A 23,178-nucleotide genomic window follows, 5' to 3' on the forward strand; every position below is an offset into this window, starting at 1 on the left:
TGGATCTCATAGGCAAGATGATCTTTGCGAGGATGCTTTGGGAGATGGGAAAGAAACAAGAAAGATGCGAGTTCAATGTTAGGGCAGTGGGAAATCTTACAGAAATTTGGCCTTGTGGGTTCGGGGGAGGGAGGGAAGTGAGAGAGTAAGCTGATCAGATATCTCAATCTTAGTGACAAAGGAGTCAATGAGCTCCTCTCACTCTTGTTGGAGGTGAAGGTGGAGGAGACAGGTGTAATAAGACAGTTTGTAACAGAGAAAAGCTTTTGGATTATATTTGCTTTCCAAGATGATCATGAAATAGTGAGCAGTTTTCACAGACGAGAGCAGGATCATATAATGCTTCATTTGATTCTGCCCTTCGCTCGCCACCAACTCAATCGTCCTCCCTGACTTCAGTCTCAGGTTGAACCAGATTGTCGCAACATCACTGGCTTATCTGCCTGCGCTGAGCTTCCATCCAAGAACCTCTGCATCACAAAGGCTGCCTACTTCACCTCCAAGATTACCCATCTCCAAAACTACCTCAATTTATCTGCTGAGGACATACAATCGACATGCACACAGTGTAAGTAAATTGTTCCAATCGACATGTACACAGTGAAGGGTGGGAGGAAATAGCACTAATAACCACAGAAGGGGCTGCAGGAAACCAGAAGAAACACAACAGAACTGCCCACTCACCCTTCATTTTTTTCTCCTCTTTCTTCTTTTTCCTGCTGGGGCCCAGGACATGCCGCTGCTGCTCGTAGAAATGGTCGTGCGTGGACAGTAGGCCGGTGCTATAGTACTGGTATTGCTGGAGCTGGAGGGTGGATACAAACGCAATAACACGTCAAATAGAGACATTCATTGGCCTGCACACAGCAGAACTTCAGACACATCACAAGACACACATCAGATAAACATCCCAGCATATCTAGAGTTGGGGGAAGAGAGTGGTGGTCGTGGACTGAAGAGGTGAGAGAAAGGATTGAAAATATTCAATGTGGAAGGGGGGGGGGGGGGGGGGGGGCAGCAGCGCAAGAGTCCAAGACATGCTTGGTAATGGAAAGAATTTGGAACTGGAAGCACAGCTTGGGGTCAAATAAGACAAGATTACAAACAGTTTGGTTCAATGAGGGTATGGAGCTGAAGATCATGATTTCAGCTTTCCCAGTGCTTAACTGGAAGATATTGTGGATGATCCAAACCAGATGCAAGATGAATTGTTAACAGTAGCAATGGAGAAAGATATATATATTTTTTAATTTAAAGTACCCAATTCTTTTTTTTCCAATTAAGGGGTAATTTAGTGTGGCCAATCCACCTACCCTGCACATCTTTTGGGTTGTGGGGGTGAGACTCACGCAGACATGGGGAGAATGTGCAAACTCCACACGGACATGGAATCCAGGCCCTCAGTGCAGTGAGGCAGCAGTGCTAACCACTGCGTCACCGTGCCGCCCTAGCAATGAAAATGAAGATGGGTGAAAGTAGAGCTGAATGTTGATGTGGTACATAACTTGTTTATTGATGCTGCTGGCAAGGGGCAGCATGTGATTGGAGGGTAGGCATGGAGCAAGACTACATTTTCTAGCACTGCGTTTTCTGTTGTTCATCTGCTATCTTGATTCATCCAAGGTTTAAGGCAAGTGATGTGCTTCAGACTGACTTTGGTGCCAATCTGAAACCAATCTCCAGAACATAAGGACATGAACAAGTGTGGCCCTCTAGTTTCTTCTCTTTACCAAAGTTACCAGGAATCACAGCACAAAACCCTGACTTATGGGCACATTTTGGTTACCCAATTACCTGGGATCAGCATCATGAACATTGTTACTTTACTCACAGTGAAACATATTCCAGCACAAGCCGCATTTCCAGGCTGATCCCCATTCACCTGCTAGAGAGGATGCATATTAACCACCTTTGCATTCCTTCTCTATTTCCAAGGTGCTGTCATTGGGGAGAATTGCTCACAAGTTCCTTGTCCCAACAGAAGCTGCATCAACATAAGAACATGGGTATGCCATCCAGCCCCTGGAGTCAGTCCTTCCACTCAAATGGCTGGTCCGTATCCTAACTCCAATTATCCCATCTTGCCTCCTGATCTCTTCATATACTTGACTGGCAAGGTTCAATCCCAGATTTAAAATTCTTAGTTGAGCTAGTATCTAACCCTTTTGTGGGATAGAGCTCCACACATCTTCCACCCTTTTTGTGAAGAAATGTGGACCTAACTTTTATCCCAAATGGTCTGATTTTAAGGTCATGTTCCTTTGGCCTAGATTGCCCCACTAATGGAAGAAGTTTCTCTAACCACCTGATCTATTGCTTTCAAAATCCTAATCACCTCTTTAACATTCCAGGGAATACTAACCTATACATTTCCTCCTCATAATTTAATCTCATTAACATACTGGTGAACCTGCATTGCACTGATGAATCTTCAATGTCCAACATATCCAATGCAGGGGTGCCTAGAAGTGCACAGAATACTCCAGATGTGGTCGAACCAGGGCTTTGGCTGTCGCAAAACTTCCCTTAATATTCGATGTAGGTTGATATAAAGGTTAACATTGACGTAGCCTTTTAAATAAAATTTTGTAAATTAAATGATATTTTAGTTATGTGTACATTGACCTTAAATTTCCATGGACCGCCACTTAATGCTGGCATCAATCCACTCTCTGGTCCAAAATGGAAGAACTTTTTAAAATATATTTGTTCATGAGATGTGGGTGATGCTGGCCAGGCCAGTATTTATTGCCTATTCCCAATTGCCCTCTTAGGTTGTTGTGAGCCACCGTCTTGAATTGCGGCAGTCCATGTGGTGTAATACACCCTCAGTGCTATACCTGGATTCCCTGCATTGTTACCCATGATACAGTTTTGCCCACTTGATGTATTTTGTCCCATCTACAGTTTTTACTGTACCACCAATCTTTCTTTACAGGACACATTTCGCTAATGACCACCATCCCACACACCTCCAACCGCAGCAATGTAGAGTAGCTACGAATGAGCAGATTCCCAGGAGTGAGTGCAGTCGATATACAAGTCCATGCAGTTCGAAAGAATCAATCCCATGTAGACTTCATAAATTGAATATTGTCTAAATAGCAGGTGCAACCTCAATCAGACAAGAGGCATCCCACAGTACAAAGATCAGGCCTCAAAATATTCATTCTTTCTTCAGACCAAAGTATTGCCAAACTCATGGAATTTACAGTGCAGAAGCCGGCCATTCGGCCCATCGAGTCTGCACCGGCCCGTGGAATGAGCACCCTACCTAAGCCCACACCTATCCCTGCAACCCAATAACCTCACCTAACATTTTTTTTTGGACACCAAGGGCAATTTAGCATGGCCAATCCACCTAACCTGCACATCTTTGGACTGTGGGAGGAAACCAGAGAACCCGGTGCAAACGCATGCAAACACGGGGAGAAAGTGCAAACGCCGCACAGACAGTGACCCAAGCCGGGAATCGAACCTGGGACCCTGTAGCTGTGAAGCAACTGTGCTAACCACTGTGCTACCGCCCCGTTCTCCCCCCCCCCTTCATATAGCCACCTTAATTCACCCTAGTGAAGAGTACCTTTGCAAGTAACGTCTCCATGTGCAGTCTACATTAGTTCTATTCGTGGTTTACTGTAGGGAGCACATTCCTCCATGAGCTTTCTCCATTCATTTGCACTATATCAATCAGTACGTTCTTATACAGTGTTCATGGACCCAATGATCCTAAAACAGCTCTGCTCCTCAGCAACCTACAAGGTGCCAGAGATGGAAGAACTGGTGTGCGCTGGAGCGGCTTACCTCTCTATCATTGTGCACTTTACTCTGGTGCAGTTTCCTGTACTTGTGCAGGCGCAGCATATCGTGCAACTCCTCCTTGGTGAGCATAAAGTCCCCCTCAGTATCGTCATCATCCGTATTGGAATCCGATGTCTCATTACTCAAGAGAATGCTCTACATAAAAAAAGAAATTATTTCGTCAGTGGCAAGTCAGATGATTGGTCAGAATATAAAGAACAATTGAGAAAGACAAAGGTTAATCAGGAGAAATAAATTAGAGTATGACTGGAATCCAGCAAGTTTTTTAAAGAAGAAAAAAGTAAAGTGAGTGTTGGTCCTCTCGAGTGAGATGGGGGAAGCTAGTAGTAGGTAATAAGGAAATGGCAGATGAAATTAACAAAAATGTCGATTCTGCCTTCACTAATAAAGGATACAAATACAATAGTCCCCCGTTATACCGCGCCCCGCAATACCGCGATATACGGCGGGGGTGCTTATGCACCCCAACTTTTTTCACTCTTTTTGAAACAACATCTTTTTAAGCCGGTGAACTTGTTTGTCATTCCGATTAGCCGCGATGATTAGCCCGATTAGCCGCGATAAATAGCCGCGATGATTTGTAATTAAAGCGTATAAATACAAAATGCCTAAGCGCAAGTCTTACACAGTAAAGGAAAAAATAAATTTGATAGACCGTATTAGAAACGGCGAAACAAAGGCAAAATTATCCAGAGAGACTGGTGTGCCAGAGTCAACCCTCCGTGGGTGGGAGAAAGATGAGGACAGTTTGAGAACTTATGTTGAGACAGTTTCTGAGAGTGAAGGGCTTGCCAGGAAAAAGGCACGGCCCGCTAGTGACATTAACTTGGAGAAGGCTGTGTTCGCCTGGTTTGTCCAGGAACAGTCTGGTGGCACCCCCCTATCTGGACCTATCATCAGGACTCAGGCTGAGAAGTTCCATCACCAGCTCCACCCAGAGGACACCAATTTCGTAGCCAGCAAGGGTTGGCTCCATCGGTTCCAGAAAAGACATGGGATAGGTGCAGTTACCATCAGTGGTGAACAGAGATCCGCCGACTCAGCAGCAGCAGAAGCCTTTCCGGACATCCTCAAGGACTACATGGTGCAAGAGGAGCTGACCCCAGAGCAACTCTACAATGCAGATGAGTCAGGGGTCTACTGGAAGATGCTGCCTGACAAGACCCTAGCTGTCAAGGATGATGCCCACAAGACTCTGGGGTTCAAGCAAGCCAAGAACAGGCTCACCATCCTGTTTGCCAGCAATGCCACAGGAACACACAAGCTGAAGCCATTGATTGTGGGCAAATTCAAGTCTCCTAGATGCTTTCAACACATCAACATGGAGAACCTACCCATCACCTACCGGAACTCTGGCAAAGCCTGGATGACAGCTACCCTATTTGAGGAGTGGTTCTTCAAGTACTTTGTACCCAGTGTCAGGGGCCACCTTAGTGCCCGCAACTTACCGCAGAAGGTCACACTCCTACTGGACAACTGCTCAGCCCACCCTCAGGGAGATGTTCTCAAGACCAGGGATGGGCAGATCCAAGTGCTCTATCTCCCAAAGAACACCACCAGCAAGATCCAGCCATGTGATGCTGGCATCATTCAGACCTTCAAGTCTGTGTACAAAAAGGAACTGATCCTGGAAATGATAGACTCTCCTCTCACTGTCCCAGATTACCTGAAAGCCATCACCATCAAGGATGCCTGTTATCTGGCAGGGAAGGCCTGGGGAGCTGTGACAGAGAAGACCATCGCCAACTGCTGGAACAAGGCCCTAGGAGCAGCACTCCCACAACCCCAACATGACCCAGAAGAAGAGGACTTCCTAGGCTTTACTGAAGCAGAGACCAGGGCAGCTGAGGAGAGGCTAGAGGACCACCTGGATGAGAACCTAACACTCCGTGATTGGGTGAACAGATGGTCAGCAGCAGAGGACGACATGGCACCCGCAGAAACATTCACAGAGGAGGAGATCATCGACCAGGTCGTCCAAGAGGAGGCAGAAGAAGAGGCAGAAGAAGAAGAACCCCAGCCCACAGTTGCAGCAAAGAGCCACTCGGATGCCATCACCCACCTGAAGTGGCTCATAGAATACACAGAGCAACAGGACTTCGACCCCATATACATACTACATCTGAAGAACCTCCAGAGGCAAGCACAAGTCAAGATGAGGAAGGGGATGTGCCAGAAGAAACTCACAGACTTTTTCATGTGATTTAAATGATTTTTAAAAATATGCTTGTAAGTGCTATTTTATGTATTATTGTATATATTTTTGAGTGGTATTTTTTAATAAATTTAAAACTTGAAAGAACTTTGATGTTTTTTATTTAAAACGCCCTTCCATTCTTACATTGTAAGGCTATTACATCCACAATACCTGAAACTACCCTGATAGGTTCACTTGTAATTATTCTTTCCCGCAGCAGAACATTATCTGGCCATGTGTTGCTCTTTCAAAATTTTCGTAGGCTATCCGCGGCTCGGATGCAACGCGGGTGGCTGTCTTGGACCCCAACACCCGCGGTATAGCGGGGGACTACTGTACATTCTAGTAATAGCTGTAAATCAGGTGGTGAAGGGAGAGAGGAACTTGGTGAAATTACAATCAATAGAAAACGGTACGGAGTCCGGGTCCAAGTGGACTTCATCCGAGGGACTTGGTGGCTAATGGGGTAGCAGATGCATTGGTGTCAATATTCCAAACTTCCCTGGGTTCTGGAAAGGTTCCACCAAAGTGGAAAGTAGCAAATATAATCCCTCTATTCAAGCAGCGAGGGAAGCAGAAAACAGGATACTGCAGGCAGGTAGCTTGATGTCTGCTGTGGCAAAGGTGTTAGAATCTATTGAAAGAGGTTATAGCTGAGTATTTAGAAAAACTCAGTAATCAGAAAGTCTGCATGATTTTGTGAAAGGGAAATCATGTTCAGCCAATTTATTAGACCTTTTTGAAATAGTAACATGTGCTGTGGAAATAGAGAAACCTGTAGATGTATTAGGACCTCAACTTTTCATAATTTACATCAATGACTGAGGCATAGTAGGTAAATTTGCAGACAACACAAAGATGGGGAGGAAGGTTTGATACAAAGGAGATTGCAGATGGATATAGATTGAGTTGAAAGAAAATCTTGCAGATAGGAGTATAATTTGGGAAAATGTGAAGTTGTTCACTTTGGCAGGATGAATAAAAATACTTAAATGGAAAACTGCAGAATTCTGAGGTGCAGAGATCTAGGTGTTCTGCTGCATGAGTCACAAAGTTAGTATGCAGGTACAGCACACAATCAAGAGAGCTAATGGAATGATACAAGGCATATTGTCAACTTGGCCTCTTGAATCTGCTCTGCCATTCAATGAGATCATAACTGATCTGATGTGATGTGATAATCCTCAACTCCACTTTCCTGCCTTATCGCCATATTTCTCACCGATTAGAAATCTGTCTATCTCAGCTGTGAACATAATGACTCAGCCTTTACAGCCCTCTGCGGTAAATAATTCCAGATTCACTCTCATTTGAAAGAAGAAATTCCTCCTTATCTCGGTCTTAAAATGGGCAACCCATGTTCCTCTGAGATTATGTCCGCTGGCCCCACACTTTCCTGCAAGCGGAAACAATTTCTCAGCATCTACCCTGTCAAGCTCCCTGAGAATCCTGTATGTCTCAATAAGGTCACTTTTCATTCTTCTAAACTCCAGTGAGTACAGATCCAACTGACTCAAACACTCCTCATAAGAAAATTCCTCGATACCTGGGATCAGCCTAGTGAACTCTGTGCAGCCTCCTATGTCAGTATATCTTTCCATAGATAGAATATAGAACAGTACAGCATAGAACAGGCCCTTCGGACCTCGATGTTGTGCCGAGCATTGTCCGAAACCAAGATCAAGCTATCCCATTCCCTGTCATTCTGGTGTGCTCCAGGTGCCTATCCAATAACCGCTTGAAAGTTCCCAAAGTGTCCGACTCCACTATCACAGCAGGCAGTCCATTCCACACCCTAACCACCCTCTGAGTAAAGAACCTACCTCAGACAACCCTCCTATATCTCCCACTCTGAATCTTATAGTTATGCCCCCTTGTAACAGCTACATCCACCCGAGGAAATAGTCTCTGAACATCCACTCTATCTATCCCCCTCATCATCTTATAAACCACTATTAAGTCGCCTCTCATCCTCCTCCGCTCCAAAGAGAAAAGCCCTCGCTCCTTCAACCTTTCCTCATAAGACCTATCCTGCAAACCAGGCAGCATCCTGATAAATCTCCTTTGCACCCTTTCCAATGCTTCCAGAGGTGACCAGAACTGCACACAATACTCCAAATGTGGTCTCACCAGGGTCATGTATAGTTGCAACATAACCCCGCGGCTCTTAAACTCAAGTTAATAAACGCTAACACACTATAAGCCTTCTTCACGGCTCTATCCACTTGAGTGGCAACCTTCAGAGATCTGTGGACATGAACCCCAAGATCTCTCTGTTCCTCCACATTCCTCAGAACCCTGCCGTTGACCCTGTAATCCGCATTCAAATTTTTTCTACCAAAATGAAAAACCTCGCACTTATCAGGGTTAAACTCCATCTGCCACTTTTCGGCCCAGCTCTGCATCCTATTAATGTTTCTTTGCAGCCGACAACAGCCCTCCACCTCATCCACTACTCCACCAATCTTGGTGTCATCAGCAAATTTACTGACCCACCCTTCAGCCCCCTCCTCCAAGTCATTGATAAAAATCACAAATAGCAGTGTACCCAGCACTGATCCCCGTGGTACACCGCTGGTAACTGGTCTCCAGTCTGAAAATTTTCCATCCACCACCACCCTCTGTCTGATAGCCAGTTACTTATCCAATTGGCCAAATTTCCCTCTACCCCACACCTCCTTACTTTCTTCATGAGCCAACCATGGGGAACCTTATCAAACGCCTTACTAAAATCCATGTATATGACATCAACTGCTCCACCTTCACCTACATACTTTGTTACCTCCTCAAAGAATTCAATCAAATTTGTGATGCAAGACTTACCCTTCACGAATCCGTGTTGACTACCCCGGATTAAGCTGCATCTTTCCAAACGGTCATAAATCCTATCCTTCAGGGCCTTTTCCATTAACTTACCGCCCACTGAAGAAAGACTAACTGGCCTATAATTACTAGGGTCATTCCTATTCCCTTTCTTGAACAGAGGAACAACATTCGCCACTCTCCAGTCCTCTGGCACTGTCCCCGTGGACAGCGAGGACCCAAAGCTCAAAGCCAAAGGCTCTGCAATCTCATCCCTTGCCTCCCAAAGAATCCTTGGATATATCCCATCTGGCCCAGGGGACTTGTCGAGATAAGGGGGCCAAAACTGTTCATAGTATTGAAGGTGTGGGCCTAACTAGTGCCTTGTATATTTTTATCAAGACTTCCCTATTTTTAATTCTCCATCCCTTTTGATATTTAAAAGGCCAATATTCAATTTGCCTTCCCTATTACCTGCTGAACTTGTATGTTATCCGTTATTACAAGAAGCATTAAAGATAAAAATAAGGATGTTATGCTTCAGTTATACAGGACATTGGTGAGACCATATCTCTAATGCAATGTGCAATTTTGGTCTCTTTATTTAAGGAGGGATGTAAATACATTGGAGGCGGTTCAGAGGAGGTTTACAAAATTAATACCTGGAATAAGCATGGTGTCTTATGAAGATAGTTTGGACAGGATGAGCTTGTCTCCACTGAGGTTTAGAAGAGTGAGGTGCAACTTGGGAGTACATAAGATCCTGAATAAACTTTTTCTGAGGGCTGAGAGAGTTTGGAACTCTGTCTCAGAAGGCAGTGGAAGTAAGGTTATTTAATATTTTTAAGGCAGAGGTAAATAGGTTCGTGTTAGTCAAGGTAATCAAAGGTTATCAGATCAGATGGAAGTGTGGAACTACAAACAGATCTGCCAAACCTTCTTGAATGGCTGAGCAGGCTGAAGGTGCCAAATGGCCTTCTTCCGCTCTTAATTTGTACATTCATAGAAACATATATAGAAAATAAGAGGATGACATTTGGCCCTTTGAGCCTGCTCCACCATTCATTATCATGACTGATCATCAAGTTCAATACCCTGGACCTGCCTTCTCTTCCCCCCTCCCCCATATCCCTTTAGCCCCAAGAGCCATATCTAATTCCTTCTTGAAATTACACTGTTTCGGCTTCAATTATTTTTTGTGGTAGTGAATTCCACAGGTTCACCACTCTCTGGGTGAAGAAATTTCCCCTCACCCCAGTCGTAAAAGATTTACCCCTTATCCTCAAAAGTTCTGGGCACCCCCACCATCGGGAACATTTTTTTCTGATTCTACCCTGTCTATTTCTGTTGGAATGTTATACGTTTCTATGAGATCCCCTCTCATTCTTCTATTCCCCAATGAATATAATCCTAAACGACTTGGTCTCTCCTCATATGACATTCCTGTCATCCCAGGAATCAGCCCGGTAAGCCTTTGTTGCACTCCATCTAGAGCAAGAACATCCTTCCTCCGATAAGGACGCCAAACTGTGCACAATTCTCCAGGTTTGGCCTCATGAATGCCCTATACAATTCCAGTAAAGCATCATTATTCCTACACTCAAATCCACTCGCTATGAAGGCCAGTATACCATTTGCCTTCTTTGCTGCCTGCTGTACCCGCACGCTTTCGTACGCAAATTGTTTCTTGATTAATCTGATTTAGTGAAGCAGCATGCTAGGGGCAGCATGGTAGCATGAAGGGGCAGCATGGTAGCATGGTGGTTAGCATAAATGCTTCACAGCTCCAGGGTCCCAGGTTCGATTCCCGGATGGGTCACTGTCTGTGCGGAGTCTGCACGTCCTCCCCGTGTGTGCGTGGGTTTCCTCCGGGTGCTCCGGTTTCCTCCCACAGTCCAAAGATGTGCGGGTTAGGTGGATTGGCCATGCTAAATTGCCCGTAGTGTCCTAAAATGTAAGGTTAAGGGGGGGTTGTTGGGTTACGGGTATAGGGTGGATACGTGGGTTTGAGTAGGGTGATCATTGCTCGGCACAACATCGAGGGCCGAAGGGCCTGTTCTGTGCTGTACTGTTCTATGTTCTATGTTCTAGATATTATTCAACGTCAATGGGTGAAGAACACGGAGACAGGTTATTAAGGCTAATAGAGTCAATCACACTAGGCAAGCAGGATTGCAAATCCCATATCCCTTTAACAAACTCTTTCAACCATTTAATATTGACTTGGATCAGGAAGATTTTGGAACTGCTCCCTCTCCACTATCTCTCTTTGCTGGAAATGTGGTGCAACTTTCAAAGCCAGCGAGGCGAGGGGGCTCTGAGGAAATTCCCAATTTAAGTCTCTGTTTCTATCAACTACTCAGATTGTCTGTCTATTCGAAGCCTTGCTCTGTTCTAAAGTTCTTGTACTTGGGACTTGGGGATTGACTTACCAATTACTGGAGACAGACTGCTTTTTTCCTACTCTGTTCCATCCCTCTAAACACTTCTATCAAATAAGCACATTATCCCCCATGTTCTCTCAAATATAAACCATTGCAAACTGGGCCCATCCCAGCCATCTCCAACTGCCTCAATCATCCAAGATTTTCTTGATTTAACTCGGCTCCCTATCGTCAAAGTTTAATCAGGCCTTTCCAGGGACATAATGCAGATCATACACATCAGGATCAAATAATTATTGGTTGTGCATCAGGATAAAAAGATGAGTAGCGTCACAGCTTGCGAAAACTCAGCCACTCCTGTGCTAAAATCACTTCACCCCCCCCATTCAGATAGTTTGAGAGTGTATCATTTTCATCCAAGGGCTGTGATCATTTCAAATATCAACCATGTATTCCCACTAACCTCAGTATATCAAAGGGGAAAAGAAAAAAAACAAAACTGACTAATGTTGCTGTCCCTGACTGGTACTCCTGCTGGAAAGTGTTGGTGGGTGCTCATCATACCAAGATCTGGTTTGGGCTCAGTTACACTGTCCTTCGCGGTTACTTCAATCTGCCGACAATCATTACCTGATCTCACATAAAGAATGGTCATTTGGGTAGATACTTCAAGGTTACCAGTGAGCGTTGAACTGCACCCAACAAAAGTCGGCTTTGGAATGAAAGAGAAATCACAAAGAAAAAAAGACAACCAGAGGTTTTGCAGCTTACAGTAACATTTCAGCTACTAATAGGCACCCTCAATAGTCAGACAACGAAAGGATGAAGAACTTAGATTGAAAAAATATTTCATGTCCTCTGGACTTCCCAAAATACTTCACAACTTAATGAAGCAAAGTCACTGTTCTACGGTTAATTTACACAGCAAGCTCTCAAAAACAGCAATGAGATAAATTGCTGGCTATTTTTAAATAGTTGAGGAATAAATACTGGCAGGAACTACTCCCATGATCTACTTCAAATAGTGCCATTTAATCTTTTATATCCACCTGAAAAGGTAATGGAACTCTATTCAATGGCTCGTCTGACAGTATTCCCAACAGTACAGCTTTCCCTCTGTGCTGCATGAATGTCAGACTGGATTTTGTGCTCAATTCTATGAAATGGCATTTGAACCCACAACATTCTGACGAATATGCATCAATGCTACCAATGAGCGAAGGCTGGCACTTGGGTCGTAATATACAAGAGCACATCAGCTGCAGCAGTTGCATTTCTGTAAATAGTGACCTGGGTCTCTGTCTGGTAGCAATAATATTTGCCCAATTTACCCTTGAACCATTAAGAGCACGTGCACAGGCTTCTCTCTCACTTCTGTTCACAAAATACATCCTGCTACAGGTCAGTTACTATGTGTGAGGGTTGATCAGCAGGAATTGAACAATGGGTATTTTCCAGAAAACTACTACATGTTAGACACATAAAACAGGGAGATCACTGATACCATGCAGGAATGAATCAAATTGAGCAGTCACTGTTACATCCTCACCTTCAGCCACTTCCTGCTTTTCTTCAGTTTGCTGAAATTGTATACGTTTCCCTTCTCAACTTTGAGTTCTGCTGAACATAAACATTGTAGGTAATTATTAGTCACCATCACTCCACAATGCTTAAACAAAGCAAATCAGTTCATGAAATATTTAACTGAGTACCTTGGTTAACAAGAAACAGTCAAAAATAATAACAACCAACGGCACTGCTCTAGGCAAAGTAGCAGGACAGATCTTCTCGTGACATATTAAGTATGTCCTTAAAACTAAAAACGCATCCAGTGTAAAATACCTTTTCGCAAACACTAAACCCAATGAGGACTGAGTTTGAGTGTATGGTGTCATTCCTAGAACAAATAGACAGTATCTTTTACAGAATTCTGCCTAACCTTTAAGCATGTTCACACCAAAGGAAGCATGTGACTCGCGCAGACACTCACCTGAATGAAAGGCACCATTGAGCGAGGGAGGAGCTGTCAGTGTTCTGCTGTGGCCAACTTCTGGCTGCTCTCCTAGATCCTCATCAACAGGCTCCTTCTTAATGCAGTTTAGAAGATTCCCAGAGCCTGTTTTAGACAGTGAGGGAGCCTCATCAAGCCCATCATCACTCTCATCACTACAACAGTAAGAGAACATATAAATTTGGTTGCAGAATGAGATTGAAACGTAGGAATACTTGGTATTACAGTTTAAATATTGAAATTGCTCTCAAGCCACTTAACCAATGCGCAGTGAAAAAGATGGTTCATGTATGTCCAAAAGTGCCACAGATACAAAGTACAAAAGATCCAGTTCAGACACAATGAAGGATTCCCTTATCCTTAATATTGCTTCAAATGCTGCTGAAAGGTGCATAAAAGATTTCTGTATGTGGCCATATGTTTACATTTCTGAAAGCAAAATTTCAGACTTCTTGCATCCGCAGTATTCTGCTTTTCGATCAGGGCAGATCTCTGCAGGTTTACACTCAACTGACACAAAAACAGCTGCAACCTTTTGTATTCTATTTTACGATTTAACTATAACCCTATCAAAAAAATATACGCAATTTCCATCATCACCCTACAAACAAAGGCATTGCTGCAGCAACACAAGCTCGATGAGTGGTTAGTTTACCTGGAAATAGGTCTGTTGAAGACACTTGCAGCCTGGCGCAGAAAGGGGTCAAGTCGTAGTGCACGCTCCAGGTACTGCAGATGGAGAGGCTTCGCCAGCTCTGGTCCGCTCCCATTCTCACTCTGAAGTAAGTCTGCTGCCATAGAAAGTTCCTCTCGTGCAGGAGAAACTGGGCCTTCTGAAGGTACTGCAAAGATCAGGCAAATACGATCAGTAACCATTGCTGAGTACAAGTACATTCTTATAACCTCACTGTGTGAGCAATACAATCATGAGACATACCATATAAACTAGATAAGAACACAAGAAATAAGGGTAGGTGATTCAGCCCATTGAGCATGTTCCACCATTCAATAAGCCCACGGCTGATCGTTTACTTAAATACATTTACTTGCACTATCTCCATATCCTTCAATGTTTTTAATATGGAAAAAATTATTGATCTATTGATCCCCTCGGAGTAAAGAAATTCCTCCTCATCTCAGTCCTAAATGGTCTGCCCCTTATTCAAAGACTGTCCCATGGTTCTAGAAACCCCAGCCAACAGAAACAGTGTTCCTGCATCACCCTATTGAATAAGTTTTGTATGTTTGAATGAGATCACCCCTCATTCTTTAAAACTTGAGAAAAAAGTCTGTTTGCCCATTTAACTTTTCCTCATAGGACAATCCCTCCATCCAATAATTACTCTGGTAAACCTTTTTTTGCACTCTCTCTATATATCTTTCCTTGGGTAAGGAGATAAAAACTGCATACAATACAGGTGTAGCCTCACCGAAGCTCTATACAGTATAATTTCCGCAAGACACCTTTACTACTGTACTAAAATCCTCCTTTAATAAATAGCAACATATCTTCCTTCTTAATTGTTTGCTGTATCTGTGTTAGCTTTCAATGGCTCATTAACAAGGACACCCAAGTCCCTCTGATTTTCAACATTTCCCAGCCTTTCGCCATTTAAGCAATACTCTATTCCTGATTTTCTTACCAAACATGGATACTCACTTTTCGGCACATTGTATTTCATCTGCCAAATTTTGCCCACTTACTTAGCCTCTTTGAATCCCCTTAAAGCGACTCTGTACTTTCCGTGCAACTCACTTCCACCGAGTTTTTCTCATTTGCAAACTTGGAAATAATACATTTAATCCCCACATCCAAAACATTGATATAGATTTTGAATAGGTGAGGCCAGGCACTGATCCTTAGTACCCCACATGTCAGTCGACCAACCTGAAAATGGCCAATTTATCCTGTCATTTGTCCTTTACCAAGTTCTCGGTCCAAGCCAGTATATTTCCCCCAATCCACGTCCTCTAATTTTGTTTCCTAACCTCTTACTCAGGACCTCATCAAAAGCTTTCCAAAAATCTAAAGAAACGACATTCACCAGTTGCCCTATATCTATTCTGCTAGTTACATCCTCAAAACACTCACAGGCTTGTTAAACATCATTTCCCTTTCATAACACTGCCCAATCATACCATTACTTTCAAGCGTCCTGTTATCGCATTCTTTATTATAGATTGTAATATTATTCTTTGGACTGACGTTAGGCTAACAAATTTGTAGTTTCCTGTTTTCTCTCTCTCCTTTCTTAAATAATTTCCTTAAATCATAGGGTTACATTTGCCACCTTCCAATATACAGCAACCATCCCAGAGTCTATAGAATTTTGAAAGATGACCATCAATGTATCTACCATCACCACTTTTTTCAACACTCTGGATGTAGATCATCAGATCCAGGCAGTTTATCTACTTTAAGTCCCATTGATTTCTCTAGTACTACTTTTACTAAAATTAATATCTTGCAGTTCCTCGTTTAATCATAGCATCACTACAATGCAGGAGGTCATTCTGCACAGACCCTCTGAAAGAGAATCCTACCAAGGCCCCCCCATCCCTGAAACCCTATAACTCCACCTAACCTTTGGACACTAAGGTTAAGTGAAACTGGAGCACCCGGAGGAAATACAAACTCTAGACTGACAGTGACCCAAGGCTAGAATTGAACCCGGGCCCCTCATGCTGTGAGCCAGCAGTGCTAACCACTGTGCCACCCTAAAATCCCACAAGTCCCAGTATTTCTAGGAGGGTTTAGTATTTGCCTCTGAAGACAGACAGAAATCATTTGGTTAGTTTCTCTGCCATTTCCTTATTCCCCAGTATAAATTCTCATGGCTCCGCTTGTACTGACCCACGTTTGTGTTTGCTAATCTTGTCCTTTTTACATACCTATAGAAATATTCCCAGCCCGTTATGTTTCTTGCAAGGCGGCACAGTGGTCAGCACTGTTGCCTCACGGCACCGAGGTCCCAGGTTCGATCCAGGCCCTGGGTCACTGTCCGTGTGGAGTTTGCACATTCTCCCGTGTCTGCGTGTCACAACCCAAAGATGTGCAGGGTAGGTGGATTGGTCATGCTAAGTTGCCCCTTAATTGGAAAAAAAATAATTGGATACTCTTAAAAAAAAAACATTTTTAAAAAATGTTTCTTGCTAGTTTGCTCTCGTTTCCTACTTTCCCTTGTTTTATTCTTTTCTTGGTCTTTTCAGAATTCTAAAATGCTCCCAATCCTCAGGCTAAACATTTTTTTTTAGAACTTTATACATCTCTTCTTTTGATCTAAAGCAATCCTCGATTTCTTTCATTAGCCACAGTTGTCACATCTTTCCTTGCATTAAAGGAATATATTTTTGTTATAAACTATGTATCAGTCCTTTAAATATTAAGCATTCCTTGTCTACCGTCATACCTTTCAACGTAGCTTCCCAATCCACCACAGCCAATTTGCCCCTCACACCCCACATAGTTTCCTTTCTTTAGATTTAAGACCCTAGTTTCTGACTGAACTACATCACTTACAAACTGAATGTAAAATTCTACCATATTATGGTCACTCTTTCAAAAAGTTCCTATACAACAAGATTGTTAAGTGTTTATAGTGTTTTGAGGGCAATCAGCAAGATAAGCAAGATAAATAACGTATACAAGCTCCAAGTATAGACATCATGCAGTGAACTAAAACGTACAGCTCCAAGCATGCATCTAGTGATATAAAGGCATTCTGATTGCTACAAAGGAAGCATCTATCTTTTCCAGTCTTTTTTTAATTCTGTGGGTTCACAATGATTTCTCCCTTAATTAGTCCATTCAGAAGGTATTGATACGCGTCACTGCCTGTATGCAGCCTGCACGTTCTCCCTGTATTTGCACAGGTTTCCTCCGGGTGCACCGGTTTCCTCCAACAAGTCCCGAAAGACGTGCGTTAAATGAACTGGACATTCTGAATTCTCCCTCTGTGTACACGAATAGGCGTCAAAATGTGGCGTCTAGGGGCTTTTCATAGTAATTTAATTGCAGTGTTAATGTATGCCAACTTGCGACAATAAGATTATTGGAATCGGCACGGGCGCACAGTGGTTAGCACAGTCGCTTCACAGCTCTAGGGTGTCAGGTTCGATTCCCGACATGGGTCACTGTCTGTGCGGAGTCTGCACGTTCTCCCCATGTCTGCGTGGGTTTCCTCCCACAGTCCAAAGATGTGCAGGTTAGGTGGATTGGCCATGATAAATTGCCCTTAGGTGTCCAAAAAGGGTGAATGGGGTTGCTGGGTTACCGGGATAGGGTGGAGGTATGGGGTTAGGTGGTGTGCTCTTTCCAAAAGCTGGTGCAGACTTGATGGGCCGAATGGCCTCCTTCTGCACTGTAAATTCTATCATTCTATGATTTATCACATTTAAAGCTATCGTCTGGTGTTGAATTCTTCCATTGTCACTACAGTGCTACAACTTCTACTCTGAATATTGTTATTGACCATTGATACTATTGTTCCTCGTCTCAGTTGATAGCCTCTCATTTCTGAGTCAGTTGGTCTGTGGGTCATTTCAGAGTTATCGCCATACAATCAAGGTATCAAGTGCTGTACTGAGGGAATGCTGCACTGTCAGAGGTGGCATTTTTCCCAAATAAGATGTAAAACTAAGCTCCCCTCCACCTCTCAGATGGAAGAGATCACATGACACTATTCAAAGAACAGTGACACAGCCAAAACTTATTCCTCAACCAACACCACTTTAAGACATAACCTGGTCATATATCTCATTGTTACTAGTGGGATCTTGCCATATGCAAACTGGCTGCTATGTTTCCTTCAGCACGGTAGCACAAGTGGATAGCACTCTGGCTTCACAGCGCCAGGGTCCCAGGTTAGATTCCTTGCTGGGTCACTGTCTGTGCGGAGTTTGCACGTTCTCCCAGTGTCTGTGTGGGTTTCCTCCGGGTGCTCCGGTTTCCTCCCACAGTCCAAAGACGTGCAGGTTAGGAGGACTGGTCATGCTAAATTGCCCGTAGTGTCCAAAAAAGGTTAGGAGGGGTTATTGGGTTACAGGGATAGGGTGGAAGTGAGGGCTTAATGTGGGTCGGTGCAGACTCGATGGGCTGAATGGCCTCCTTCTGCACTGTATGTTCTATGTAACAGTGACAACGTTTCAAAAGAAACTTAGTTGGCTATGAAGTGTTTTTGGGACTCCTTAGGTCATTAAAGGTATTGTATAGATAGAAGCTTGTGATTTTTGTGCTATATGTTCCAGAGTCAGTCCAAGATTGGTGGAGCTTGACAGTGATCATAGTGATAGAACATGCTGTTTGTAACAGCTGGAGGTTTTTTTGAAAACATAGCACTGAACAATGTTACTTACCAGATATTACTACTATACCCTGCATTAATATATTAATTGCTGTCACTATCAACAAATTCTAGTGCTGGAACCATGGCTATTTCTGAAAGGACTGATTAGTAGCAAATAACATTCACATTACACCAGTGCCAGGCAATGACAATCTCCAACAGAAGAAAATTTAATCACACACCTCATCAGTCAACAGCATTACTCATCACTGAAACCTACACCGACATCCTGAGGTTCACCATTGGCCAGAAACTGAACTGGACCAGCCATATAACTACTGTGACTGCAAGAGCTGGTTAGAAGCTGGGAATTCTGCACCAAGTAACTAACCTCTTGATTCCCACTGTCCACCATTGACAAGGCACAATTAGGTGTTGCTTGGGTGAGTGCAGATTCAACAACTTTCAAGAAGTTCAATACCATACAGGGCAAAGCAACCCATTTGTTCGCCCCAGCCACCACTTTAACGTTTATTCCCTCCGCCACAGTCATTTAACTGTTTCAAACTGCTACAGCAAATTTGGATAAGGAATGAAAGCGGACAGACCACCCGATATTGACCAAGGCACCAGAAACAACAGCCCTGTCGACTGTGCAAGGTCCTTCGCGCTTGCATCCGGGTTCATGTGCCAAAATGGGGAGAGCTGTCACATAGACGAGGCAAGCAACAGCCTGACAGTCATATTTGTAAAATCATATTCTTACAGATTATGTGCCAGACACCAACATCTCTGCCTCACCAGCAGGACAGATCCAGCAGAGGTGGGGGGGGAACAGTTGTATAGTCAGGAGGAGGTTGCCCTGGGAGTCCTGAACATCAACTCGGGAATCCATGAAGTCGCATGGCATTAGGTCAAACATGAACAAGGAAACCTCCTGCTGATCATCATCCCCCCACCCCCAATGATGGAAGCTCTGAAGGTGGCAAGGGCACAGACTGTACTCTGGGTTGGGGACTTCAATGTCCATCACAGAGAGTGGCTCCATAACACCACCACTGACTGAGTTGGTCAAGTACTGAGGGACATGCTGTGAGACTGTGGTCTGCGGAAGATGTTGGAATAACCAAGAGAGGAAAGCATTTATTTCTTAAAAATATACTTTATTCCAAATACAGTAACATCACAGACAGCAATCAAATAAAAACACGTTTCTGTTTGTCAATTTCCCCCTTTTCTCTCCAAAACTACGACTACCCTAATCCCCACCTGCTGGCGACAAATAAATCCTTAAATAAATACAGAAAGAGCCTCCATCTTACTCCTCCGGCCCGGAGATCGAACTTGATCTTCTCCAGTTTTAAAAATTCATACAAATCTCCCAGCCACACTGAGACCCCCGGTGGTACCGCCAACCTCCAACTCAGAAAGATTCATCACCGGGCAATCAGAGAGATGAAGGCCATGCCATAGTGCCCCCTCAGGGCTTCCTCCGCCTCCTGAAGTTCCTGGTAGATGTCCGACACCTTCCCCTCGCCTACCCAGGTGCCGGAGACCACCCTATCCTGTATCCTGCGTGGTGGTAGCAGCGGAAATGATACCACCTGTTTTTTGAGAAAGGCGCGTACTTGAGACGTTTCCATGGGCAAACTGAATTTCTCCAGCGCTTTCAGGCTGGAAAAAGTCCCGTCTATGAACAGGTCCCCCATCCTTTTAATGCCTGCCCTATGCCAGGTTTGAAACCCTCCGTCTATCTTGCCCGGGACAAATCTGTGATTGCTGCGTATCAGGGTCCAAACTAAGGCTCCCCCACCCCTCTGTGCCTTCTCCACTGACCCCAGATCTTTAATGCCGCCACCACCACCGGACTGGAGGAGTAGCAGGCCGGCGAGAACGGCAGAGGTGCCGTTACAAGTGCCCCTAGGCTGGTACCTTTGCATGAGGCCGCCTCTAACCGCTCCCACGTCGACCCCTCCCCCAATACCCATTTCCTAAACATGGCTATGTTAGCCGTCCAATAGTAGCTGCAAAAGTTCGCCAGCGCCAGCCCACCCCCTCCCTGACTGCGCTCTAGATACAGTCTCTTTACTCGCGAGGTCTTATTTGCCCATATGAATCCAGAGATGGTCTTGTTCACCCGCTTAAAGAAGGTCTTAGGGATGAAGATGGGAAGGCACTGGAAGACAAACAGAATCTGGGGAGAACCGTCATCTTAATGGTCTGCATCCTCCCCGGTAAAGATAGCGGGATCATGTCCCACCTTTTGAAGTCCTCCTCCATCTGCTCTACCAGCCGAGATAGATTAAGCTTGTGGAGGGCATCCCACTTTTGAGCCACCTGTATCCCTAGGTACCGAAAGCTCTTCTCGACCATCTTCAGTGGAAGCACACCCAGTCTCTTTTCCTGCCCTTTCGGTTGAATCACAAACATCTCGCTTTTCTTGTTGTTCAGTTTGAACCCCGAGAAATTGCCAAAGTCCCTCAGAATCTGCATGACCTCCCCCATCCCCTAGTGGGTCCGAGATGTACAGGAGCAGATCATCCACATAAAGCGAGATCCGATCCTCCTCCGCCCCCCCCCCCCCCCCCCGAACCAACCCCTGCCAGTTCTTTGAAGTCCGCAGCGCTATAGCCAGCGGCTCTATCCAAAGGGCGAATAATAACGCGAGACGGGGGCAGCCCTGCCTCGTCCCCTGGTGGAGCCTAAAGTATTCCAATCTCACCCTGTTCGTGCACACATTTGCCACGGGGGCCTAGTAGGGTAGCTGGACCCAACTTATGAACCCCTCACCGAATCCGACCTTCTTAGCGCTTCCCACAGGTACTCCCATTCCACCCAGTCAAAGGCTTTCTCTGCGTCCATCGCCGCCACTACCTCTGCCTCCCCTCTGTCTGAGGGCATCATGATGAAGTTTAGGAGCCTCCGTACATTAGAGTTCAATTGCCTGCCCTTGACAAAGCCTGTCTGATCCTCCCCTATCACCCCAGGGACATAGTCCTCAATTCAAGCAGCCAAGATCTTAGCCAGCAATTTGGCGTCTACGTTCAGGAGCGATATCGGTCTATAACATCCACATTGTAGCGGATCTTTCTTTCGTTCGAGGATGAGTGAAATCGTAGCCTGTGACATTGTTGGGGGGAGGGTCCCTCTTTCTTTGGCCTCATTAAAGGTCCTTAATAGGAGTGGGCACAGCAGTTCCGAAAATTTCTTGTAGAATTCTACAGGGTAGCCGTCCTGCTCCGGGGCCTTAGCCGGCTGCATGTTCCCTGGACCCTTTACCATCTCCTCCAGTTCTATTGGGGCCCCCAGTCCCTCCACTAGATCCTCTTCCACCTTTGGAAACCTCAGTTGGTCCATGAATTGCTTCATCTCCTCCCCTCCTGGCAGGGGCTCTGACTCATATAATTTACCCCCTCTGGGTCTATGACCGTGTTGCCCTCCTTATCGCATACTTCCCCAATTTCCCTGGCCGCCTCCCTTTTGCGAAGTTGGTGCGCCAACATTCTACCCGCTTTCTCCCCGTATTTGTAGACAGCCCCTTTGGCCTTCCTCAGCTGTGCTACCGCTTTCCCAGTTGTCAGCAGGTCACATTCCGCCTGCAGCCTCTGGCGCTCTTTCAGCAGCCCCGTCTCGGGGGTCTCTGCGTAGCTCCTGTCTGCTCCGAGTATCTCCTTGACTAGCCTTTCTCTCTCCGCTCTGTCTTTCTTCTCTCTATGGGATCTGATAGAGATCCACTCCCCTCTGATAACTGCCTTCAGGGCCTCCCACACTGTGGACGCCGCTACCTCCCCGTATTATTAGTTTCCAGGTAATTTTTAATGTTCCCCCTTATCCGGCCACAAACCTCGTCGTCTGCTAGCAGTCCCACATCTAGCCTCCATAGTGGGGGCTGACCTCTCTCCTCCCCAAGACGCAAATCCACCCAGTGTGGAGCATGATCGGAGACTGCAGTGGTCGAGTATTCTGTCCCATCCACCCTTGGGATTAACGCCCTGCTCATCACAAAGAAATCTATACGGGAGAAAACTTTGTGGACATGGGAAAAGAAAGAGAACTCCTTCGCCATCGGTCGGGCGAATCTCCATGGGTCTACGCCGCCCACCTGTTCCATGAATCCCCTCAGTTCCTTAGCCGCCGCTGGTCGCTTCCCGGACCTGGGGTTTGACCGGTCCAATACAGGTTCTATAACTGTGTTGAAATCACCCCCCATAATCAGATTATGTGAGTCTAAATCCAGAATTTTACCCAGCGTGCATCTCATAAATTCCATGTCATCCCAATTCGGGGCGTAAACATTCATTAGCACCACCTGAGTCCCCTGCAGCTTCCCGCTAACCATTATGTATCTGCCCCCCTTGTCAGCCACAATATTCCCTGCGTCAAACGCCATCCGTTTGCTGACCAAGATTGCTTCTCCTCTGGTCTTTGAGTCCAGCCCCGAATGGAACACCTGGCCCACCCACCTTTTTCTCAATCCTGTTTGGTCCGCAAGTTTTAGGTGCGTCTCCTGTAAAATGGCCACGTCTGCTTTTAATCCCTCTAGATGCGAGAACACGCGAGCCCTCTTGACCAGCCCATTCAGGCGCCGCACATTCCACGTGATCAGCCTGGATTGGGGGGGGGGGCCTAACCCCACCCCTGCCGATTAGCCATCTCACTTTTTCGGCCAGCCACGAG

General features: G+C 45.1%; 1 protein-coding gene across 6 annotated transcripts in view; it reads right to left on the reverse strand.

Moving 5' to 3' along the window:
* Positions 1 to 23,178, reverse strand: part of ino80 (INO80 complex ATPase subunit) — a 314,154-nt gene that overhangs the window by 249,434 nt on the left and 41,542 nt on the right. For 4 of the 6 annotated variants that reach the window (XM_038782859.1, XM_038782838.1, XM_038782819.1 and 1 more), the window contains 5 exons: positions 13,872 to 14,058; positions 13,196 to 13,371; positions 12,755 to 12,825; positions 3,805 to 3,957; positions 685 to 805 (listed from right to left, as the gene is read on the reverse strand). In XM_038782859.1, the coding sequence (XP_038638787.1) occupies positions 685 to 805; positions 3,805 to 3,957; positions 12,755 to 12,825; positions 13,196 to 13,371; positions 13,872 to 14,014 (664 nt within the window). In that variant the 5' untranslated portion in view covers positions 14,015 to 14,058. Of the gene's footprint in view, positions 1 to 684; positions 806 to 3,804; positions 3,958 to 12,754; positions 12,826 to 13,195; positions 13,372 to 13,871; positions 14,059 to 16,108; positions 16,220 to 23,178 lie in introns of those variants that run through there. The other 2 variants (XM_038782868.1, XM_038782829.1) reach the window with 2 other exon arrangements.

The sequence above is a fragment of the Scyliorhinus canicula genome, chromosome 2 (assembly GCF_902713615.1).
Source record: "Scyliorhinus canicula chromosome 2, sScyCan1.1, whole genome shotgun sequence".
In the NCBI taxonomy this organism is placed as follows: Eukaryota; Metazoa; Chordata; class Chondrichthyes; order Carcharhiniformes; family Scyliorhinidae; genus Scyliorhinus; species Scyliorhinus canicula.